Source organism: Protomyctophum parallelum, assembly GCF_964188405.1.
Source record: "Protomyctophum parallelum genome assembly, chromosome: 11".
Lineage (NCBI taxonomy): Eukaryota > Metazoa > Chordata > Actinopteri > Myctophiformes > Myctophidae > Protomyctophum > Protomyctophum parallelum.
The window spans coordinates 43,997,167-44,016,227 of record NC_139707.1 but is presented as its reverse complement, the minus strand read 5'-3'; the positions used below and the strand labels follow the sequence as shown (position 1 = coordinate 44,016,227).

The 19,061-nt window shown below is 42.9% G+C and overlaps 1 protein-coding gene across 2 annotated transcripts in view; it reads left to right on the top strand.

The window, feature by feature from the left end:
* itgb5 (integrin, beta 5) overlaps positions 1 to 14,999 on the top strand; it is a 54,625-nt gene extending 39,626 nt beyond the window's left edge. Inside the window, exons 12-17 of one of the 2 annotated variants that reach the window (XR_014570003.1) lie at positions 1,764 to 1,986; positions 3,593 to 3,693; positions 8,768 to 8,887; positions 9,785 to 9,951; positions 11,184 to 13,380; positions 13,456 to 14,999. Coding sequence is in view for 1 of the 2 variants with exons in the window: in XM_083777420.1 (XP_083633546.1) it covers positions 1,764 to 1,986; positions 3,593 to 3,693; positions 8,768 to 8,887; positions 9,785 to 9,951; positions 11,184 to 11,279 (707 nt within the window). In the remaining variant the exon portion in view is untranslated. Of the gene's footprint in view, positions 1 to 1,763; positions 1,987 to 3,592; positions 3,694 to 8,767; positions 8,888 to 9,784; positions 9,952 to 11,183 lie in introns of both variants that reach the window. The other variant, XM_083777420.1, reaches the window with a different exon arrangement.
* The last annotated feature ends 4,062 nt before the right edge of the window (positions 15,000 to 19,061 follow it).

Genomic DNA, 19,061 nt, shown 5'->3' with positions numbered 1-19,061 from the left:
TTACGCAGAGGTGTTAACCTCTATAAAGGAGACATTTCCTGTACTTTAACAGCAGCTCCTGGGAATACTGTGATCTGATCTGACCTGAGTGTGTTTTTTTTACTGCCAAGTATATATGACCACCACATGAACCCTAGCAATCCTATCGGAATGAGAATCAGAAGAATCAATCTTTATTGTCAACACACACACACACACACACACACACACACACACACACACACACACACACACACGTGAATCAGTTCAGTCTGTGCATCAGAGTTAGCTCTTGTGCAGCAGTCTAATTGCTGATAACTAAAAACCGTTCAAAGTACTGCTCCCGATGTTCCTGTAACGGGATGAACAGGCTGCGGCTGGGGGTGGTGAATGTCCCTGATGATACTTGTAGCCTTAGCCAATAGCCACGGAACGTCTCATGTATTTCCTGGAGGGGTGGGGGGGGGGAGCTCCCCTCCCACGATGCACTGCACTGTTCGCAACTTCGCACCACCCTCAGCAGTGCTCTACGTTCAACAGCGGTGCAGTTTCCGAACCAGGCGGTGGTGCCACTTGTCAGAACACTCTCTTTTGGTGCTGCTGTAGAACGCTCTGAGGATGCGGGGGCTCTCTCTGAACTTTTTCAGGTCGCAATAGAGTTTTTCCTATATTCTGAATTTCATAATTGGTGAAAATGTGATGGAAATAGCAGATCTACAAACTTTTCACCGGAGATATTTGTTGTAGAGGGGGAAAACGGAGAGGACGAAGTATAGAATACAGGGTTTATTTGGTTAGGATGTGACAGTCCTATTGCTACAGGTTGATCATCTCACAGCTTCATGTGAACATAAGGGCAATGTTAAGGCTTTTTCCCTACCTGTTGCAAGCTGCAAAATCGCTTCTCCTCCACATATAGACCTTGAATTCTCACACGTTTTCTAGCTTGCGATTCTTTGTGTTTGTCTTGATGTTCATGTCGCGTGCCCCATTTCCCCGCAATCTACACTTTTGCCAGCTGTGATAATGTCTTAATGAATGCGTTCTTTGTGGAGGGTCTTGGGAAGCAACTGGCGTGGAAAAGCGCTTGTCCAGCAATGCTTCCCCCGATTACAGCTGCCGTCTTATCTGTCAAGGCTTCCTCTTGTCCTAGAGCGTGTGCAGTGCGACGAACAACCACATAGACAACTGAAACGAATCGATGTATCAATAAGGGCTACACGGCTCACGCCCCGCCTGAAGCATTGCCTCTATTATAACCACATGAACCCTAGCATCCCTATTCTGGACATGTAATAGGCAAACGTTCGCTGAAAATAGCAGATCTACATTCTGCAATATCACGACACATCATTTTGTTATTTCTCATGGTACAAACAAGTATATATCGTCTGTCCACAACTTTCAGGATTCAAATAAAAAAATAGCAACTAACAGGCTCTTCCTCAGACAGGAAGTCTTGAGAAAATAGGATGGTCATTATGACGGTGGTAATAATAACTCATGGCAGATCCTGTGGTCGGGCAAGAGGAATCCCTGAAGTAAACTATGTGTGTATGTGTTATGTGTCCACCTAGGGTTTTATTTTCGGAATAATATATGTTGAGTCAGTTCTATTACAAGGTAGGATGTGTATAGGACATCTGAAACTGTAAGGAGTGTTGTTCTGTTCTCACTGAGGTATGATGTACACAGATAAACAGACAGCTAACAGTTGGCTCGAAGAGACGGTCGGAGGCAGAGTAACGTTTGAAGGGTTTTTTTTTCCTTCCTTCCTTTCCCAGGCCACGGAGAGTGCCACTGTGGGGAGTGTAAGTGCCACGCCGGCTACATTGGTGACAACTGCAACTGTTCCACGGAGACGTCGTACTGCATTTCAGACGACGGTCAGATCTGCAGCGGGCGAGGCAGGTGTGTGTGCGGGCACTGCCAGTGCACGGAGCCGGGGGCCTTCGGAGAAACCTGCGAAAAATGCCCCACCTGCCCCGACGCCTGTGGCACTAAAAGGTAATGGAGCTCAAGTCCCGATTCCTCGTATGAACGCATATACAGCAGGGGTTCTCGACATGTGGGTCGCGACGCCAACCCCTCGAGTGGTCGCCAAATTAATTAATATTTTCTGAATGTGCATGTTTGTTTGTTTTTTTACTTAACTAACACATTTTTTTTTCTTCAGAATATACTTTCTACTTTTGTTTTGAATCTATAGACCGATTCACAGAGGGTTTCCTGGGTGCGGCCATTACTGAGGTGTACCATTAAGTGCAGCAGCACTGATTAGCTACACCTGGTCTACAGAGCACCTGCTCCATGTATTACACCTCAGTAATGGCTGCGCCCAGGGCACCCCTCTGTGAATCGGTCTATAGTCAAAAGCAAATACAAAGCATATGGTGTTGCTGTGTGTATCCCAATGAAACCAAGATTGAATCCACTTGTTGGGTTCCAGAACCGGGCCCAACCATCTCATTAAAACAGCTGTAATATTACTAAAATGTTTAAGAGGGAGAGGGGTGGGAGCAAAGTATGTGGGAAAACAGGGCTTATGATTTTCCCATGGAGGAAATTGAGTTTCAGCTTCACCTAGCTGATGTCTGCTCAGATGGTTACGAGTGCTTTGGGGAAGCAGTTGGGTCGTGTCCCAGAGTGTCTTGCTCGGGGTCACTACAACAAACGAGACCGGGAGGTGAACCGGTGACCTTCAACATTAACAGATGGCCCAAGCTACAACCCCATGCCCCTATGCTCTTACATGTTACTTTCATTTTACATTGCCATGACTGGAACCCTAGCAACATGACCTATGGTTCAAAAATGTCAACCGTGTGCAGTTTGGTGCGAACATTACGCGAGTAACGGTAACAAAACATTGGCCGGAGGAGAGTCTTAAGCTTTTTCAGGTTTATAATAGAGAGTCATGCTTATTCATATTATTGGCAGATGGGTCAAAAGGTTCATAGCATTTGAAAGAAGGCAGAACTATTGGAACGTGGAATGACTATCACAAAAGTCAAACCGTCACCCGCAGTTCCGGGGTCAAGGATGAAGCCAAAACAACTCACTGATAGAACTATCTCTACTTTGAAGAGAAGGAGCCCTTAAGAGAGAGATGTTAAGATGCATTTGCCTGCCATTTGTGACAGAGAAATGAAAGGTCGCATTCTCGTGTTAACTCATCACTCATCCAGACAATCTTTTGAGGTTGGGCTGCAGTGCCTCTCAGGAATCAAGCCTAAGAGAAATGGCTTCTATGTATTCAATCCATCCCATAGACACACATGGCTCTGGTTTTCCATGGTAGACGGCTATCTGTAAGGAATGATCTCTAACCCTTGACCTGACCTTAACCTTCAAGATGGGGTCTTCACCGCCCTCCCTCCTCTGAACATCACATTTGTTAACCTGGCGGATAGTAGACGACACAGAATGAAGCGTGACCTGAACCCTGGTAAAATGTCTTCTGGCAGCAGAAGCGCATATGTAAATTCTGCTTTTGATTTTCGGCTTCAAATGGTGTGCATGTGTGGATTAAATTGAATTAAATGTGGAGTTATTTCTTAAACTTTTAATGAAAGATGAACATGGTTATTATTATTTAATATCTGCCCTCTAGGGAGTGTATCGAATGCAGGATTTTCAACTCTGGGCGTCTCGCTGACAATCAGACCTGCCAGCGCCTGTGCAAGGATGAAATCATCACTGTGGAAACCCTCAGTGAGTAGAACTCTTACATGTGTGCATGCGTGTGTCACACACACACACACACACACACACACACACACACACACACACTGCAGCAGCTGGCTGGCAGGCAGGCAGAGAAGAGTGTTCACATCTGTGGCATCTGTAACAGTTTCACTCCAAGCATTACATAGCTCTTCCACTGTCACTTTTTATTAGCCATTTCACCATTATTGTGGTTCTGCCCTGCCAAAATTCAGTATGGCGTTCAGGAATTTCAGTGAACGTGAGGACATTTCACGCCTTTGATGTGTTACAGTAATCCCTGCTTGCGTGCACTGCACACACACACACACACACACACACACACACACACACACACACACACACACAGACTCACACACTGAGCTGCTAAGTATACGCCACTATTGTGTCCACATGCACCAGCTGAATTATATGTTAAACATGTTTTCTTGTCTAATTTCCACACAAAAGGTTCAGAACTTTCCACAATCAACCAGAAACTGTGTTAGATGCCGTTTGTGGGAGAGAAAAACTAAAAACATTCAAGACCCTTTCTGTTGGCTATATTATGTTCAGTTAGTTTGTGTTGGCACCGTTTGTTTTACATCACCATTACATCACCTAATCAACATTAGACTTTAACATATTAGCGCCCCTCACTTCACACGGGTGTGATTTTTGTATCACTAAACCACAAAATGCAAATGGGAACTTAACTTTAACTGTGTTATAAATGTACTGTGGACCACATCCAATATGTCCAATAGTGGCACCACCACTCAAGCTACTCAAGGGGATCTGATGTATTGTCAGATGTCCAGTTTAACATCAAATAGCCCTCTGGTCCTATATACGTCGAAGAGGCAGGCTTATGCCAAGCCCCACTTCATTGATGATTTGAAACATTCAGCCCCAGTGGTTCAGGAGGGTCCATTGCCTTCAACTGTGATGGCATCCCCTGGGTAGTAATGATGGCTTTGTGTGGACCCAGCCGTCTCCCACTCCTGCTTCCAAGATCTCGTCAGCCATGCATTGATAGACAGGTCCTCAGGGATAGAACGGAGCATCTCTTATGCTGCCTCGTTGAAGGCATTGCAGGGCTTGAGTCTGCATGGAAGTGCTGTTGTCGTTGTGGTAGCATGCAGGATGTTCCAGTCATGTTTCTGGGCTTTCCTTGCCAGGGCGAGGGTAGCAGCCTCCTGTCGGTGCCTGGTGTCATCCCATGAGGACTGGCAGGTTGAACACAGGGTGGGCTACAGGCAACCAGCTATGATGTGGAGGGAGTTTTTGATGGCAACCTCAACATTTTTGACATGTGGTCTTCGGCACTTGAGTGGGGTGCTGCATTTGGCTAGCGTAGCATTTGGCTGCAGAGAAGATCCAGGGCTTGCGTGGATATTTGTAAATCCAGTGTCTTAACTTCTTCTTGCTTGAAGGACAGTGTCCTATCTAGATGTACGCTGAGGTGGGGCTTACTCGAATTCCAGGCACTTGTTGTCAACAAACATGTTTGATTTTTCCAATGCTGAGCTACAGATTCAACCTCCGGAGGTAGGCTACCACCTTCAATAATAATGAAACCTGTTAGATCCTGTTAGAAGTGTATTGCATAGGGACCCCTCAGACCTTTAGCTAAGCCCCTCCCCAAACTGCTATGGTCCAATCACAGCTAAGCATATTAGCATAAAATGGGTTAAACAAACCTCTCCACCAAATAAAATGTCGCGCACATAATTTTCCAGTGCATACGGCAGGCCTTGTTGACGGATTTGGAAGAGATTTTGAAGGTCTGTTTCCAAAAATGAACCAGTATTTAAAGTGTAAACATCATGGACTTGAAAGTGTCCAACCCATGAGGAGAGGGCGGGGCTTAGCTAAAGGTCTAAACCAGGTCCGGGAATCAAACCTTCTGCTTCCGAGGCAAGCTCTTTGCCCATTCAGCTACAGCCACTCTGTTGTCTTTGCTTCCAAACCTAGCGACCTAGCCATCATGCTGTGATGACCAACATGTCATCACAGCATGATGAATTGCATTTTTATGGCGCTTTTCTATGCACTATGTGCCTACTCAAAGCGCTTACAATGGTTCATTCATTCATACATTGGGAGGTGAAGCGGCGAACAGTCGACGCCAGCGTCCTCACTTTCATGATGGCTAGGTTGTCCACGTAACCAGATACAGACATAGATGTTGTATCCCGTATAGGTCATGTAGATGTTAAACAGATCATTGGGGAGAGAAGGGAACACTATTCTGCAGACTTCTGAGCCTGCTGTGCTGGTCTGTAGAGTGAAGCTGCAGTTTGACAGCATCTCCACGATGAAGATAAGCATAATGCAGATCAGGGATTTTCATTGTCCTCAGCAACTTAAGATGTGGTCCACAATAAAAATGTACTTGACAGTTAATGAATAAAGCATATACTGTTTTGGGGTTTAGAATTAGTATAGCCTATTACATTTTTTTAAATATAATAATAATGCAGTGATGACCCCCACACATGGTCAGGGCGCCTGTTACACGGTTACACCCTCTCTAGTGAGAACCTTCACTGTCAGGTGAAAAGAAGATTGACGGCCTGAGTTTCAGAGACCCGAGGCCATCTTCACACAATTACTTATTGGGAACGTTATTAGAAATGGAGTAGAGAGGCTGGGGAACGGGGAATTGGCTCACTTATCAAATTGGGATATGAAGGGGGAAATTCTTGAAATAGCTTCAATAAAAACATTTTGAAGAGAATACATAATAATAATAATAATTATTATTATTATTATTATTATATATTTCACTTTCATACAGAAAATCCAGCATAAAGTGTTTCACATAATGAAATTAATATGAAAACGGAGTGCATAAACATGCATAATATACAGAAATGGCACTGAAGGGTTAAGTTTTTTGAGAGCTGCACTACATCCAACACAGTTTATGTTTGATTGTGGACAGTATTGAACCTTTTGTGTGAAAATTATACAAGAAAACATGTTTAAATCATTGTTTAACATGGGCGTCAATGAGAAATTGTGTCACCTATTTGGACTTTTTAGGACTTTGTTATTACTAACATATTTATGAAACAGAAAAAACCTGAAAGACTTTGTGTTGCAATTACTTTTCGGTTGACCCCCTTTTTCTTTTTCTTAGATTGCCTCTACTATAAGGCCTGTCTATTGGCAGCCATGAAGACATTGAAACGTGTCACACACATCTCTATAATTAGTTATGAGGGTACACCCTGTGCACAGTGGGCGGTTGTCCTCATGTTTATGTTATTATGTGGTGGGTTTTGGTCTATGGCACCAAGGACATCTTCACTCCCAGAGATAGGGTGCAATAACAGGCAGTGTAGGCCAAACCCCTCATTTGGTTCAAAGAACGCAGCCCATTAAAGTATGAAATTCTATGTGCGCTCCCCCTCCTCCCTCGTTTCCCCTCTATAGGTGGTATGCCCCACCCACTAAACAAACAGCGAACTCTACCTGCTGCTATTAAGCTTTGTCCCCCAAGTGCCACTTTTAAAAACCTGGTTGCACTTGCATTGAGAAAAAACTAGAAAACAACACCACCACCACCACCAGAATAAATCTATTATTGGAGTCCTGAGCTGAGCTGGGTTGTCATGGGTACAATTTGGGTGCTCACTGGCCATCACCATTGAAGTATTTGCCCTCAACTGCTTAAGTAGGCCTTTTCGTTACGTTTTATTACTGCAAAGTTGTTGTTTTTACTTGGAACTAATTAAGGGTCCTCTTTTGCAATCAAATAATAATTTGACGAAAACAATGGCTGGCGCATTCTCTATGGACAGGAATAACAATAGTTATAATATGATTATACTAACTACTTGGGCAGTACAATATATGAGCACTGCTCGATAACTAAGTGAAGAGATGAGGAGGGTGCACAGCACGGCAGAAGGCTTCATCTCAACAGCTGGATTCCCAACATACAGCATTATTTTGTATTTAATGTCCTATCCCATACACTAGCAGCGTTTAATTTATTATTATTACTATACTATTTCTGAAGATCATGTAGCAAGCTTTATTCACACTGGTGATGAATGATCTAAATTGTCTGCGGAATGCTGTGCAAACATCATTGGTGAAAGAAGTGTTAATTACAGCAACACAAATAAACAATTGCATTATACAGTGTCACATTATTGTACAAGAACAAATTATATTGATAAAAATGTGTCCCCTAATGTACTATGCATGATAAATAAGTTAAATGGAACAGCTGAAAACTGCAATGAAATGCAAAAATTTGGCTGCAGCGGCAATTTAATGAATACCTCAATCCACCTTCTCAGGGGTGGTATGTCTCACCGTTTCCTTTCCTTTGCTTAATACGCCCTTAAATGTTCAAATTTTCCAGAGTGTCAGACTTCTCAGAGTCCAGACTGTAAACAATTTTTCTATAAGTCCTGGCATCTCCTAAAAAAATCTACTTTGCTCCCAGCCCAGCAGAGAACACTCGACTAATGTCTGGGAATGTATAGTACTAAATTATGTAAATGCACTGTGATGCAGTCGAGCACAGAAGAGACCGTGGTGCTGGTGAATGTTAGTCCAGTTAAAACTATTTTCAGACAGTTCCGTGTTGCCCCCGCCAGCCCCTGGCCCAGATATGAGCTTTTCACTGCATTCCCCATTCAGACATCTGACTGCCCTTAATGGTCTCCACATGTACATTCCGGAAACATCGTGCACAAAATAGACTAGAGGGGGGAGAGGGGGGGGGGGGGGGGGGGGGGTCAGGCCAGGCTGAGTCTGCTGACCTCACAATCCCTAATGGGCTTCAGATATTATATTTGATTTAGATAGAACTGAAAGCCTCGGTTTCCCTACCAGGGAAGGCATTCACTTCCCAATAGTGACTTCACAAGAAAGAAATGTGGACACTCCATAAAGTGTTTTCCTTTTTCTCAAATCAGAGCTGGCTTGCCCCCTCCCAATTTCTCTCCATCCTCTCCCTCTTGTTCTCTCCTTTTTCTCTCTTCTGTCCCTCTATTTCTCCCTCTCGTCAAAGCAGCCGTGATTGAAACTCTCTTTCTCCCATACTGTCTCCTTTCAGAATCCGAGGACCCCGGCGCTGTGCTCTGTCTGTACAAGACGGAGAACGACTGTGTCATGAAGTTCACGTACTCTGAGCACGCCAATGGACAGTCCGTCCTCACAGCTCTCAAAGAGCCAGGTCAGAGCTCCCAATACTGTTAGTTCTCACAACAAGGAGAGAGGGGGTGAACAGAAGACCCTGTGAAATTAGTTGAAACATTCCTTTGGCTGATTTGTACTAAATAGGCTATCCCAGTTTCATTTATGGCTAATATTTCTAACAGGGCTGGGCAATATGGAAAAAATCTAATATACTGATAGTTTGGTCAAATCATATGGTGAAAATATAAAAAAATGTAATGTCTGAATTTGTTTTGCAAATAGCAGATCGTCTATTTCACAAATTCTTTGAAATTATAAAACAAGGCTTAATTACCGTATTAAAATCAGGAGAAAACACACTGTTGACTTTGAGCTCTTTATTGATAATAAAAAGTTAAAAACATATAACACTCGTAAAATGAGTCTGACATACACCATTGTCACACCACTATCAAAAGGATAGATGCAAAAAAAGTCAGTGGCTTATTTCCATTGAGGTCCAAGTCCAAGCACCCAAAGGTGCCAAATCTGTCCGTGCATGTCACCCATAGGTATCATGATATCGTGACATCCAAGATCCCAGATGATACTGTATCTAGTCTCGTATCACGATATTGATATGATTATAATGATACATTGCCCACTCCTGATTTCTAACCCATTCTGAACGGGCACCCATTTTGGTGTTAGCATCATGTTATGCTTTAGCTATTGAAAAATAGCAGATCTACAAGCTCATATCGCGCCACCGAGTGGCGCGATACGAGCTTGTAGGTCTGCTATTTTTGAAAAATCGAAGAGCGACTGACATTTTTAGAATCTGATCTCAGGTCAGAATTGGTTAATCAGACCAGTGTGTGTCCAGTGGAAACCTCGTATGAATCTGATCTCAGGTCAGAATGGGCTAACATCCTGTCTGCCCACCTTCTCACAGAGTGTGGCGGAGCACCTGATGCCATGACCGTACTGCTAGCGGTGGTGGGCAGCATCTTGCTGGTGGGCATCGTATTGTTGGCAGCCTGGAAGCTGGTCATCACCATCCACGACCGACGAGAGTTTGCGCGCTTCCAGAGCGCACGTTCCCGCGCGAGATACGAGATGGTGAGGATGTCCCTCCTGCTAATCTCGACATCTGAAACATTTCTGCCCTCATCTCGGGTGCTGCTACTTAGGTTTATATGCAATGCTCTTCTAGTAAGCTGCATTTGCAGCGAAACGTACCAGCTCCAATTGCGAGGTACACACCGCTTAAAATGAGACACACGAGTATGATATTTTACGATGTGTTATGATCAAATAAGTCTGTGTCTTTGTAAAACTGTGCAACTTTGACTTAAGGGCATACATTACATTGCGGTCTAAAACTAAGGCACATGTGGACCACATCCCTCACATCCATGGCTCTCTGTGGATTGGGACAGCAGCAGAATCTGATGTGCGGTCTATGGCTGTAAATAATTATCAGTGAGAACAGAACATAATATGTGACACATCCGTTGACACATCCGTAAACACCATGCGTTGATTGAAAGCATCAGGCCCCTTGGACTGCTAGAGCTGTCAGTTGTTGTTTTGTTTCCGTTTGTTTTTTAAAGCGGCAAGCCGGAACGATGATGAAATTGAATATAATTGTAGCCACACGAACCATACTGTCCTTACTCTGGGGCAAATAGTTGGTGAAAACAGCAGATCTACAAGCTCACAATGCAACAGCTTGTACATCGTCTATTTCTGACAAAGGGATTTAGTGGATCATGGATTGTCATCATGGATTGTATTAAAACTGCAATCCAGAATTTTTGCAACACGCACTGAGCTTGTAGATCAGCTGTTTTTGCTAATTGTCACACTACGAAGTATAGGGTTTAACTAGCCTGACGTAAACAGAGACATTTCTGGTCTAGAGGGGCGGGTCGCGCCTCAGAAATGCGCGCACCCTGATTGGATCTCATCGATCTGTCCGTCACCCCCGGCCCCTCCTCTCCCCCCTAGTGCAGCGCTACGTCACATCATTTAGAGCGACGCCCACCCGGAAGGGTTGACTCCCACTTTTAGACTGGTTCAGCCCACGGCTTTTTCCAGGCTTTCATCTTTCGCGCAGACGAAATGAAAGCCTGGGTATCGAGGCTAGGGTTTAACTACTTAATCACTTACCTGTAGTTCATTGACCTGGTTCTTCAGGACTCTATACATTGTCCCCTCCTTTTTTCTTTCTCTTTGCCAAAAATAGCTGATCTACAATCTCACAACAGCTCGTAGAACTGCTATATATTTTTTTTTCATTTTCACTAAGTGTCATCTAACATTATACTGTATGTCTCACTTTTCCCCAGGCCTCCAACCCTCTCTACAAGCAGCCCATCTCTACCCACTCAGTAGAGACAGACTTTAACATGTACGGCAAGTCCTACAACGGGGCGGTCCACTGATCTCTCAGCCAGAGGGTCAGGGCACGGCAGGACCGGTCCAACTGACTAAACTCTGGAGATGTGGCATGGAGGTAGATAGTGAAAGCCCATTCCTCTGCACTTCCAGGACCTGATAGCAGGAGTGAAACAAGCCCAGCTCTCGACTGTGTTGGAGGGGAAGTTGCTGCCTTAATTATTTTTTTCTTGTCTGGAGCAGAATCCAGCTGATTGCGGAGATGTGACCTGACTTCTGTTTTAGTCTGATAATGGCGACCGAACTCTGCATTTCGGAGCAATGAAGCATGGACCACTGCGGCCTGTTTATAGGCAGAGCGGACAGGCTCCCAAGTATACCCCAGTAACGATGAGCCCCATCGATGTTATATAAGAGGAGGAAACTGACAGCTTGAGTGCGTTTGTCAACTTTTGCATTAAATGATAGCTCACATAAAAATGCAGTTTGTATTGTACAGAGCAGGCAAGGCATTGACCTATATTTGTATGTATATTTTTTTAAACGCTGACAAATGCCTTTCTCACGACCAACTATGCATCCTACAGTGCTACCCTCTCAGCAAATGGACATTCATACGGCATCAGAGGATTCTACTTTCACAAGTTAATTCAAAGGAAAGATACATATTTTTGAAGTTGATTATGATTTATGATGATATTGTGGTACTACTAACATTAAATGAGTAATAGACTTAACCCCTCTTACCCATGTTTTGCACAGAGAATACTAGGAATCAGTCATAAAGTGACTTAAAATAATCATTCCTTTTTTTTTTTGTACAACAGCACTTGCACTGCCTTCACTTATTGCAGGACCTTTTACACTCTTCTCTTAGTAATCCTCAGTGAACAGAAATAAAATGTACAGGTTAGATGCTGTTTAAGCCCTAATATGGTTGACTGCCTGGCATCGCATTCCCAGACACCATGGTAGAATCTATTATAGCGTATATTCCATATTAGATGTGCTCTATCTATGGCATAGATGGAGCACATCTAATGTGGAATATACACTATCCACCCTGTTCTTTGAGATCTCGAGAAGTAACTATAATATAAAGGCTTTTGGGTTCACTGGGAAGTGTGCAGATAACATGATGGCCTGTCCACCCAGGGAGGAGCAAAGACACTGAGAGGTTTCTAGGGGTGGTAACCAGGGTCATAAATCCTAACACAACTGTTCCCACAGGAAGAGGAGGGGCCTGAAAATGGTGGGAGGGATCAACTTTGTGGTGGTGTGAAGGGTTTTCTGTTGTCTTTTTGTGATGGTCTTGGTGTGTGTGTGTGTGTGTGTGTGTGTGTGTGTGTGTGTGTGTGGTGTGCACGTAAGCATGCATTAATGGGTATAAGTAGAAATAGTGTATGTAGGCGTGCTAAATGCAGTATCCATCACTTCAAACTCTCACAATCGCCTGTTTACTTGACTTCCTTCTTTATCTTGGCACAGTATAGGGAAATGCTTTGACCCAGACCTAGCATGTCTGTTACAAAGTAAAGCCAACAGTTCTGTACAGTGTTCACATGGACATGGACCACAACATTTATACAATACTGCACACGTGACGGATATGCAAAAGAGCAATAAACTGATTGACTTTAAAGCAAATTAATGTCTTTCTTTAGCCAATTCTCTTTAACGCCTACAGGGCCTAGATTGTTTGAGAGAAGGGAGAGGACAGGTGGCATGAATTGGTGGTCTGTTTCTGCCCTATGACTGACACTGTGTGTGTGTGTGTGTGTGTGTGTGTGTGTGTGTGTGTGTGTGTGTGTGTGTGTGTGTGTGTGTGTGTGTGTGTGTGTGTGTGTGTGTGTGTGTGTGTGTGTGCATTCACTTTAAAGTATCGGAAAACATCTGTTTTTGCTGGTTCTAGCTCCCAGTAACCATGCACCCCTTACCCCAACATACACACCATGTTTGAACCTCTGAAGATGTATGGTCTCTCTCTCACTCGCGCGCACACACACACACACACACACACACACACACACAACTTGCACGCATACACAGACAGGAAGGGTGGTCTGTTGTTTCCCTCTCTGATGTACTAATTTACACCTCCCTCCTTGGTAGCCACTATCCCGTTGAAAATGATCCTGTCTACATCTGGTACTTTGCGTTTCCAAATTGTTATGCATTAATAGGGAGAAATTATAGCAGCATTCTATAAGACAAATTCTATAGCATTTTAGGACCAAAACTGATTAATTCTATGTTATTTATGGTTGGCTTTTTAGGTGTCTTGAAGACTAAATTGACCTACAAAGTGACCAAAGTTTAACCACACTTAAGTTCAACTACATACAGTATATTCCTAGCTAATTGCTTGCATTGATGATCTGCAGTGTGTTTGCTCTCTACTGCTTCCAGCTGCCGTGTTTGGAGGATAAAATCAACTTCGGGCAACTTGGGGGAAACGACTGGTGTGATGTGGAACACGTCTATGAGACTGTAAGGGTTGTTATTCCTGCCTGGAGTGAGCTCATAAATCTCTTAACCCCTCCCTCCCTTTTGGAATGGGCAGGATACACGGAGCACTGCCAGCTCAGTGAAGTCACGCATAGGGTGTGACTGTCGGTCTGTCTTTCTCTCAGCGCTCTGTGCCCTCCAGGGACATGGTGCAGACATTATTGAACAGAGGGGAAGAAATAAACGCTGTAGGCATAATGTTGATCAAACGTAATCTCCAGTGTAGAGACTAGAGAGAAGACCTGGTCCTCATTAACACAATCAATGCATTAATTAGCTGTCATTGAGTGACCCAACAAACTCAAGGGATGATGGAGATCGAGGGATGTAGGTAGAATACACCTACCACATCTCGGTTTACTGTTCATATGTTTAAATGGCCCTTGTGTTTTTCAACATTTTCATTTCCCCCCGAACACTTATATTTTTATTAAATAGTTGTAAATCATTGAAAATGGTTCTATACAGTTGATTCAGTTTAATACGCACAACACTCATTATGTGCAAACATTCCTGGCAATTAAAATAATTCGGTTTCTGAAAAATAGCTAGGCCTACTATACTGTATACAGTAGGCCTATATCACTGTGCATAAAGTCATTTGAAGGTTTTACTTCCTTTTCTTTTCCCATCTAGGGCCATGTCCTCAAACCCATATGAAAATCTTTTCTCACGTCAAAGGTTTATTTATTTTTACTTTTAATTCCTCCTTTTTGGTATATATTTTTTAGTTTCATGTCCTCCCTCTTGTTTCCTTACTTTTTTGTGTGTAGCCTACTTAATTTGTTCTCTGCTGCTGTCTCAGCAATGCTGAGTCAGCATTATGTCACTTTACCGTTTACCTCAGTGAAATGGAAAACGACACGCAAAGCAAAAAGTAGCACCACACTACAATTTGCCTTTTGGATCCATCCACCCCCCATTTCGATGTGTGTAAGGGAAAGTCAATAACTGACACAGTCGTCGCACTCGTCACTGACATGTTTGGCAACAGTGGAATGCTCACTGTATTATGCTTTTCAATCTTGAGAGGGAAATTCCATTTGACAATTGTTTTATTTATCACTCAATAAGAACATCAATGACAAAATCTTTATTTTTTCAATACTCTCTCTGTTGTACTCTCTGAGCTGCCTTGTATTGTTCGTACGTTGCAACACATGTTCAACCAGCATGCAATCCTCATTGTTACTTACATATCAATCATGCAGTGTCAGACCCCACACCATGTCAACACCTTGTCAGAATTAAAATCAAGCCAATTTATTGCACATTATTGACTAATTAACATTGACTGCAGTAAACACGCTATGGACGGAAGCTGTGACAGCTTTTTTTTTTGTTGGTGGATTAACATGTCATTGTGATGTAAATGTTTTGTGTAAACTAGTTCCCAGGTCCGGACACGGAGACAATATGAGGAGAATGGGAGGTTTTGTCCATGTTTGTGTCAGCAGCTTGCACACCACCAGGCCTCTTTGTTGGCATAAAAACACACTTCCATGCATATGACACCAGGGTGTGCTGCCCTCAGATGGTTGCTCTCACCATGCCAACTGCATGAATTAGGCCAAGTTATTCAATAGGCCTAGGGCCTGTTGAATACTATTTAAGTAGATCCCTGATGTCATATGCCCATACCCTGTATATCCCCATATATGGGCATATCGGTCAGTTCTGTATTTCTGGACAACCTAGAGCGTTTTGTGACTTAACTCTCACAAAAGTTTTGTAAGTCATAGAAATCATCACAATGTCACATTGCTGTGATTTGCTCTTGTTGTTGAAAACCTTACTGTTAATCCTGTTATAAGTGATTAAACTAGGCTACAGTATACAAACCTATAGATGGATAGGCTACCCCTCTTCCTTCCATTTGTGATGTTGACGTCACTAATTCATACGGATTCTTGCAATTGGATGACCTACAGTACCTACTGTATATATGTCAAGATTACATAATATCTGAAATAGGATTACAAGTAGGCCATATAGTGACATAGCCTACAGAGAAAGACCAAAGAAGTAACCAACAAATTGAAAGATTCAGTGACTGGTGAGTTGTGTGGGTGCATCCCCAAAGCTGGTTTAAATCATGTAATTACATATTGTGAACAGTGATGTGACTTGCTTTGTCTGCTGTGGTGTGAAATTCCACATTTGTAGACCGGGGATCTCAGATTTATTTTAATATTGCTCCCCCTGTAGGACATTTGGGATATAAAACATTTTTTATTTACCTTCATATTTTCCATTAAACTATTCTTTTATTATTATTATTTCATATCACCATATGAATTTGGTACAGGCCTGTCATTTGGTACAGGCCTGTCCATATCACATGGAGTAGAACACAAAATATGAACATAACAAAATTGAAAGAAATTATGGTCCTTGAACAATTTGAAATTACTTAAATATCCAGGCTTATGCTGCCATCTATTGGATAAAACCTGTCATTAAAAATATTTTTGTAAGGCTTGTAATATTGGTGACTTTTATATGTAATGAATGAAATCTCTGTTACTGCATGAGCAGGCATTAAGGCAGGAAAACATTTTTGGCCAAATAACTCATACCATGTGAAGACATCTTAGAAACCCAGCATGCTTCTTGTAGCCTTTGAGCAGTTCTAGGGGGGCATATCTATTGATTATTCGTTGTGATTATTTTATTGTTCCTTTTTTTATTATTAAAATTTACTATTTTACTATTACTATTTTTTATTTCTTATATTAGTATCAACAAATTAACATGAAACATTTACAAATTGTTTTTTAGAAGCTGAATTAATTAGTCTGATTACCAGGTCTTATTACTTAACTTTAGACCTGGCTGGAGGCATGGTCAATGCTGTTTGGCCACTCAGAATAGCCAAATGGCATTTACCACGCCTCCAGGTCTTAAGTTAAGTAATAAGACCTGGTACTTAAGACACGCAAAATATGGCCCATAGGCTCTCTTCTGTGTTGCACAATGTTTAAGAAAAATAGCATAGCCTGTTAACAACAAGCAAGTTAACAACACATCACATTGCTATGTGTTGTGAGTTAAAATAAAATTAATTATTCAATCGATAAGTTCAATTAACTGTTGCAATGCTTTAACTACTATGAAATGCAGTATGTGCTTGGACTGAAACTAAGTAGCATAGGAATATGCTTGACATAGCCTACAGTAGAATTAGTCCAATAATTGATTTATAGCATTTTTTTACTTTAATTGTATTGACATTTTGGCCATTTATTAATTTTGGTCTTCTTCGAGTCCGTAGCAATCTCAGATGTCGTTCTGCCAATATCGGGCACAGGCCACAGCTGATGTGGGTTCTGCCAGGTCTTCTGGACTGCACCGGGGGGCATCGGCACATTCCAGTAGGTGGGACATTGTCTGTACTCTGTAGGCCTACTGGTCGACATCCGCAAGGGTCTTCTGTTGTGTAGTTCCAGGCTTTCATCAGTGCTTTGCACCTCCCCTGTTCCACACGCAGTCTATTGAGTGACTTCCAGATTGTCCAGCCAACGTTGTGGCCACTGGCGAGGCTTTCTGTTTGTGTGATTACTCTGTCCAGCCATTCAAGAGCGTGTCAAAGTGTGACCACAAGCAAGGGTGCACAGCAGTCCATTCTTGCGACAGGAACAGGTGTTTTTGTCGCACTTGCCGTGGCAGTTGCATCTGAATACCTTCAGTAAGGATGCTGAAGCAGCATCCCTCTGCATCCTCACTGGCTTGAGATTCTCCACATGCTGGCCTTTGTGGAGCAACCAGTCCCACTTGGTTGGATCAAGAAAATTGCCTAGTAGGTGGTAAGGTGGGAGACTTTCAGGAGGCAGATAGACCAACCTGGACACCACCTGTGTGCACCACCATCAGGGACCATGCGTAGACAACCATGCGTAGACAACATCATCTGGACATTGACTTATTAAACAGAGCTGTGGGGTAAGCTGACAACTCGTATGTGAACCATAGACTGTAAAAAAAAATATGGACAAAGCGTTCTCCGGGTCTGATATGGACGTAAAATGAAGCCTGTCAGTCCTTGAATTGTAAGTCGCCATCTTTCTAGATCCGTTTGGGCCCAGCTGAGCCATGCTGGCCCAGACAACGAGGTGGGACTTCCCCCCTTCTTCTTCGTTGGTTTTTATTTTGACTAGAGTGGGTGGGGGATCCCCATAGATTGTAACGGTAGCCACGCCCCTCAGAACATACCCGACTTTATGGTATTTTTTTTAATAAATGGGACCATAATTTTCCCAAAAGAAAATTATGACATTAGAAATTAGACTTTAAACTAGTGACTGGAAGCAGAAAGTATTCATGACCATGTTTATTAAGGTAATACAGTCGGGTCGGAAGTTGGGCCCAAATACATGCCTATGGAGCTAACAGGCCATTATATGAATTTTCAGGAAATGCCGATTTCCTTATGGCTTCACAAAATATCTGTCTGACTCATAGAGTAAATATATATATACTCTAAGGTCTGACTGCCCCCCTGATGTGAACAAGGTTTTTGTGTTAACAGTCCCTGTTCCTGCCACAACAAGGCGCTGGAACAACTGTTTAGGGTCAATCTCCAGACGTTCTCCTTCAATGGCAATGTAAGTTGAGGCAGCAAGTGTGGTGACCTGATCTATCTTGCGGAATGTGTGCTCTGCTATCGATTTGCCCTGCATAGGTTATGGCATGACCAACTGACTGCTCTTTCTACATTCAGACTTGTCAGCTATGACTCCATATAACAGACTATGCAGTTCCCTCAAATCCCGGGAGGGTTTTCGTTCAGAAGAGTAGTTCAGGATGATCTGCACATTCTTGGCATATCTGGTCCATCCTAGCAGCTGACCTGTCCTTATGGACCACTGCTTGCTTGATGTCTTGAAGGCTGTGCAGGTCACTTCTCTCATGGCAATGTTGAATTCTCCACATGCTGGGATGGACAGCAACCATATAAGACTTATCGACTGTTCAAACAACCCGACCTCTTGTCAGACAACCAACCGCCTTAATGTTCCTCATTCAAACTTGTTCAAAATACATTGTGATGTCCTGAAGCAGCCAGAAAAGGTAACATCTCCTTAAGAGCTTGTAGATAGCAGCCAGTTTCCTGTGCGACCAGCCCTGATGAATGCATGGAGAATAGCAACAGGAGTCACATGAGCCAAATCTTGGCTGTGCAGTGTTCGCTCAGAGATTCATGCCATTCAGCCATACATGAGTATTGGGTATTGAGTGCTGGGTATTGAGTGCCATACTTTTTTATTTTTTTTATAAAATAAAATAAATTTAACTGTGGCTACTGGCTAGATGTAGATTAT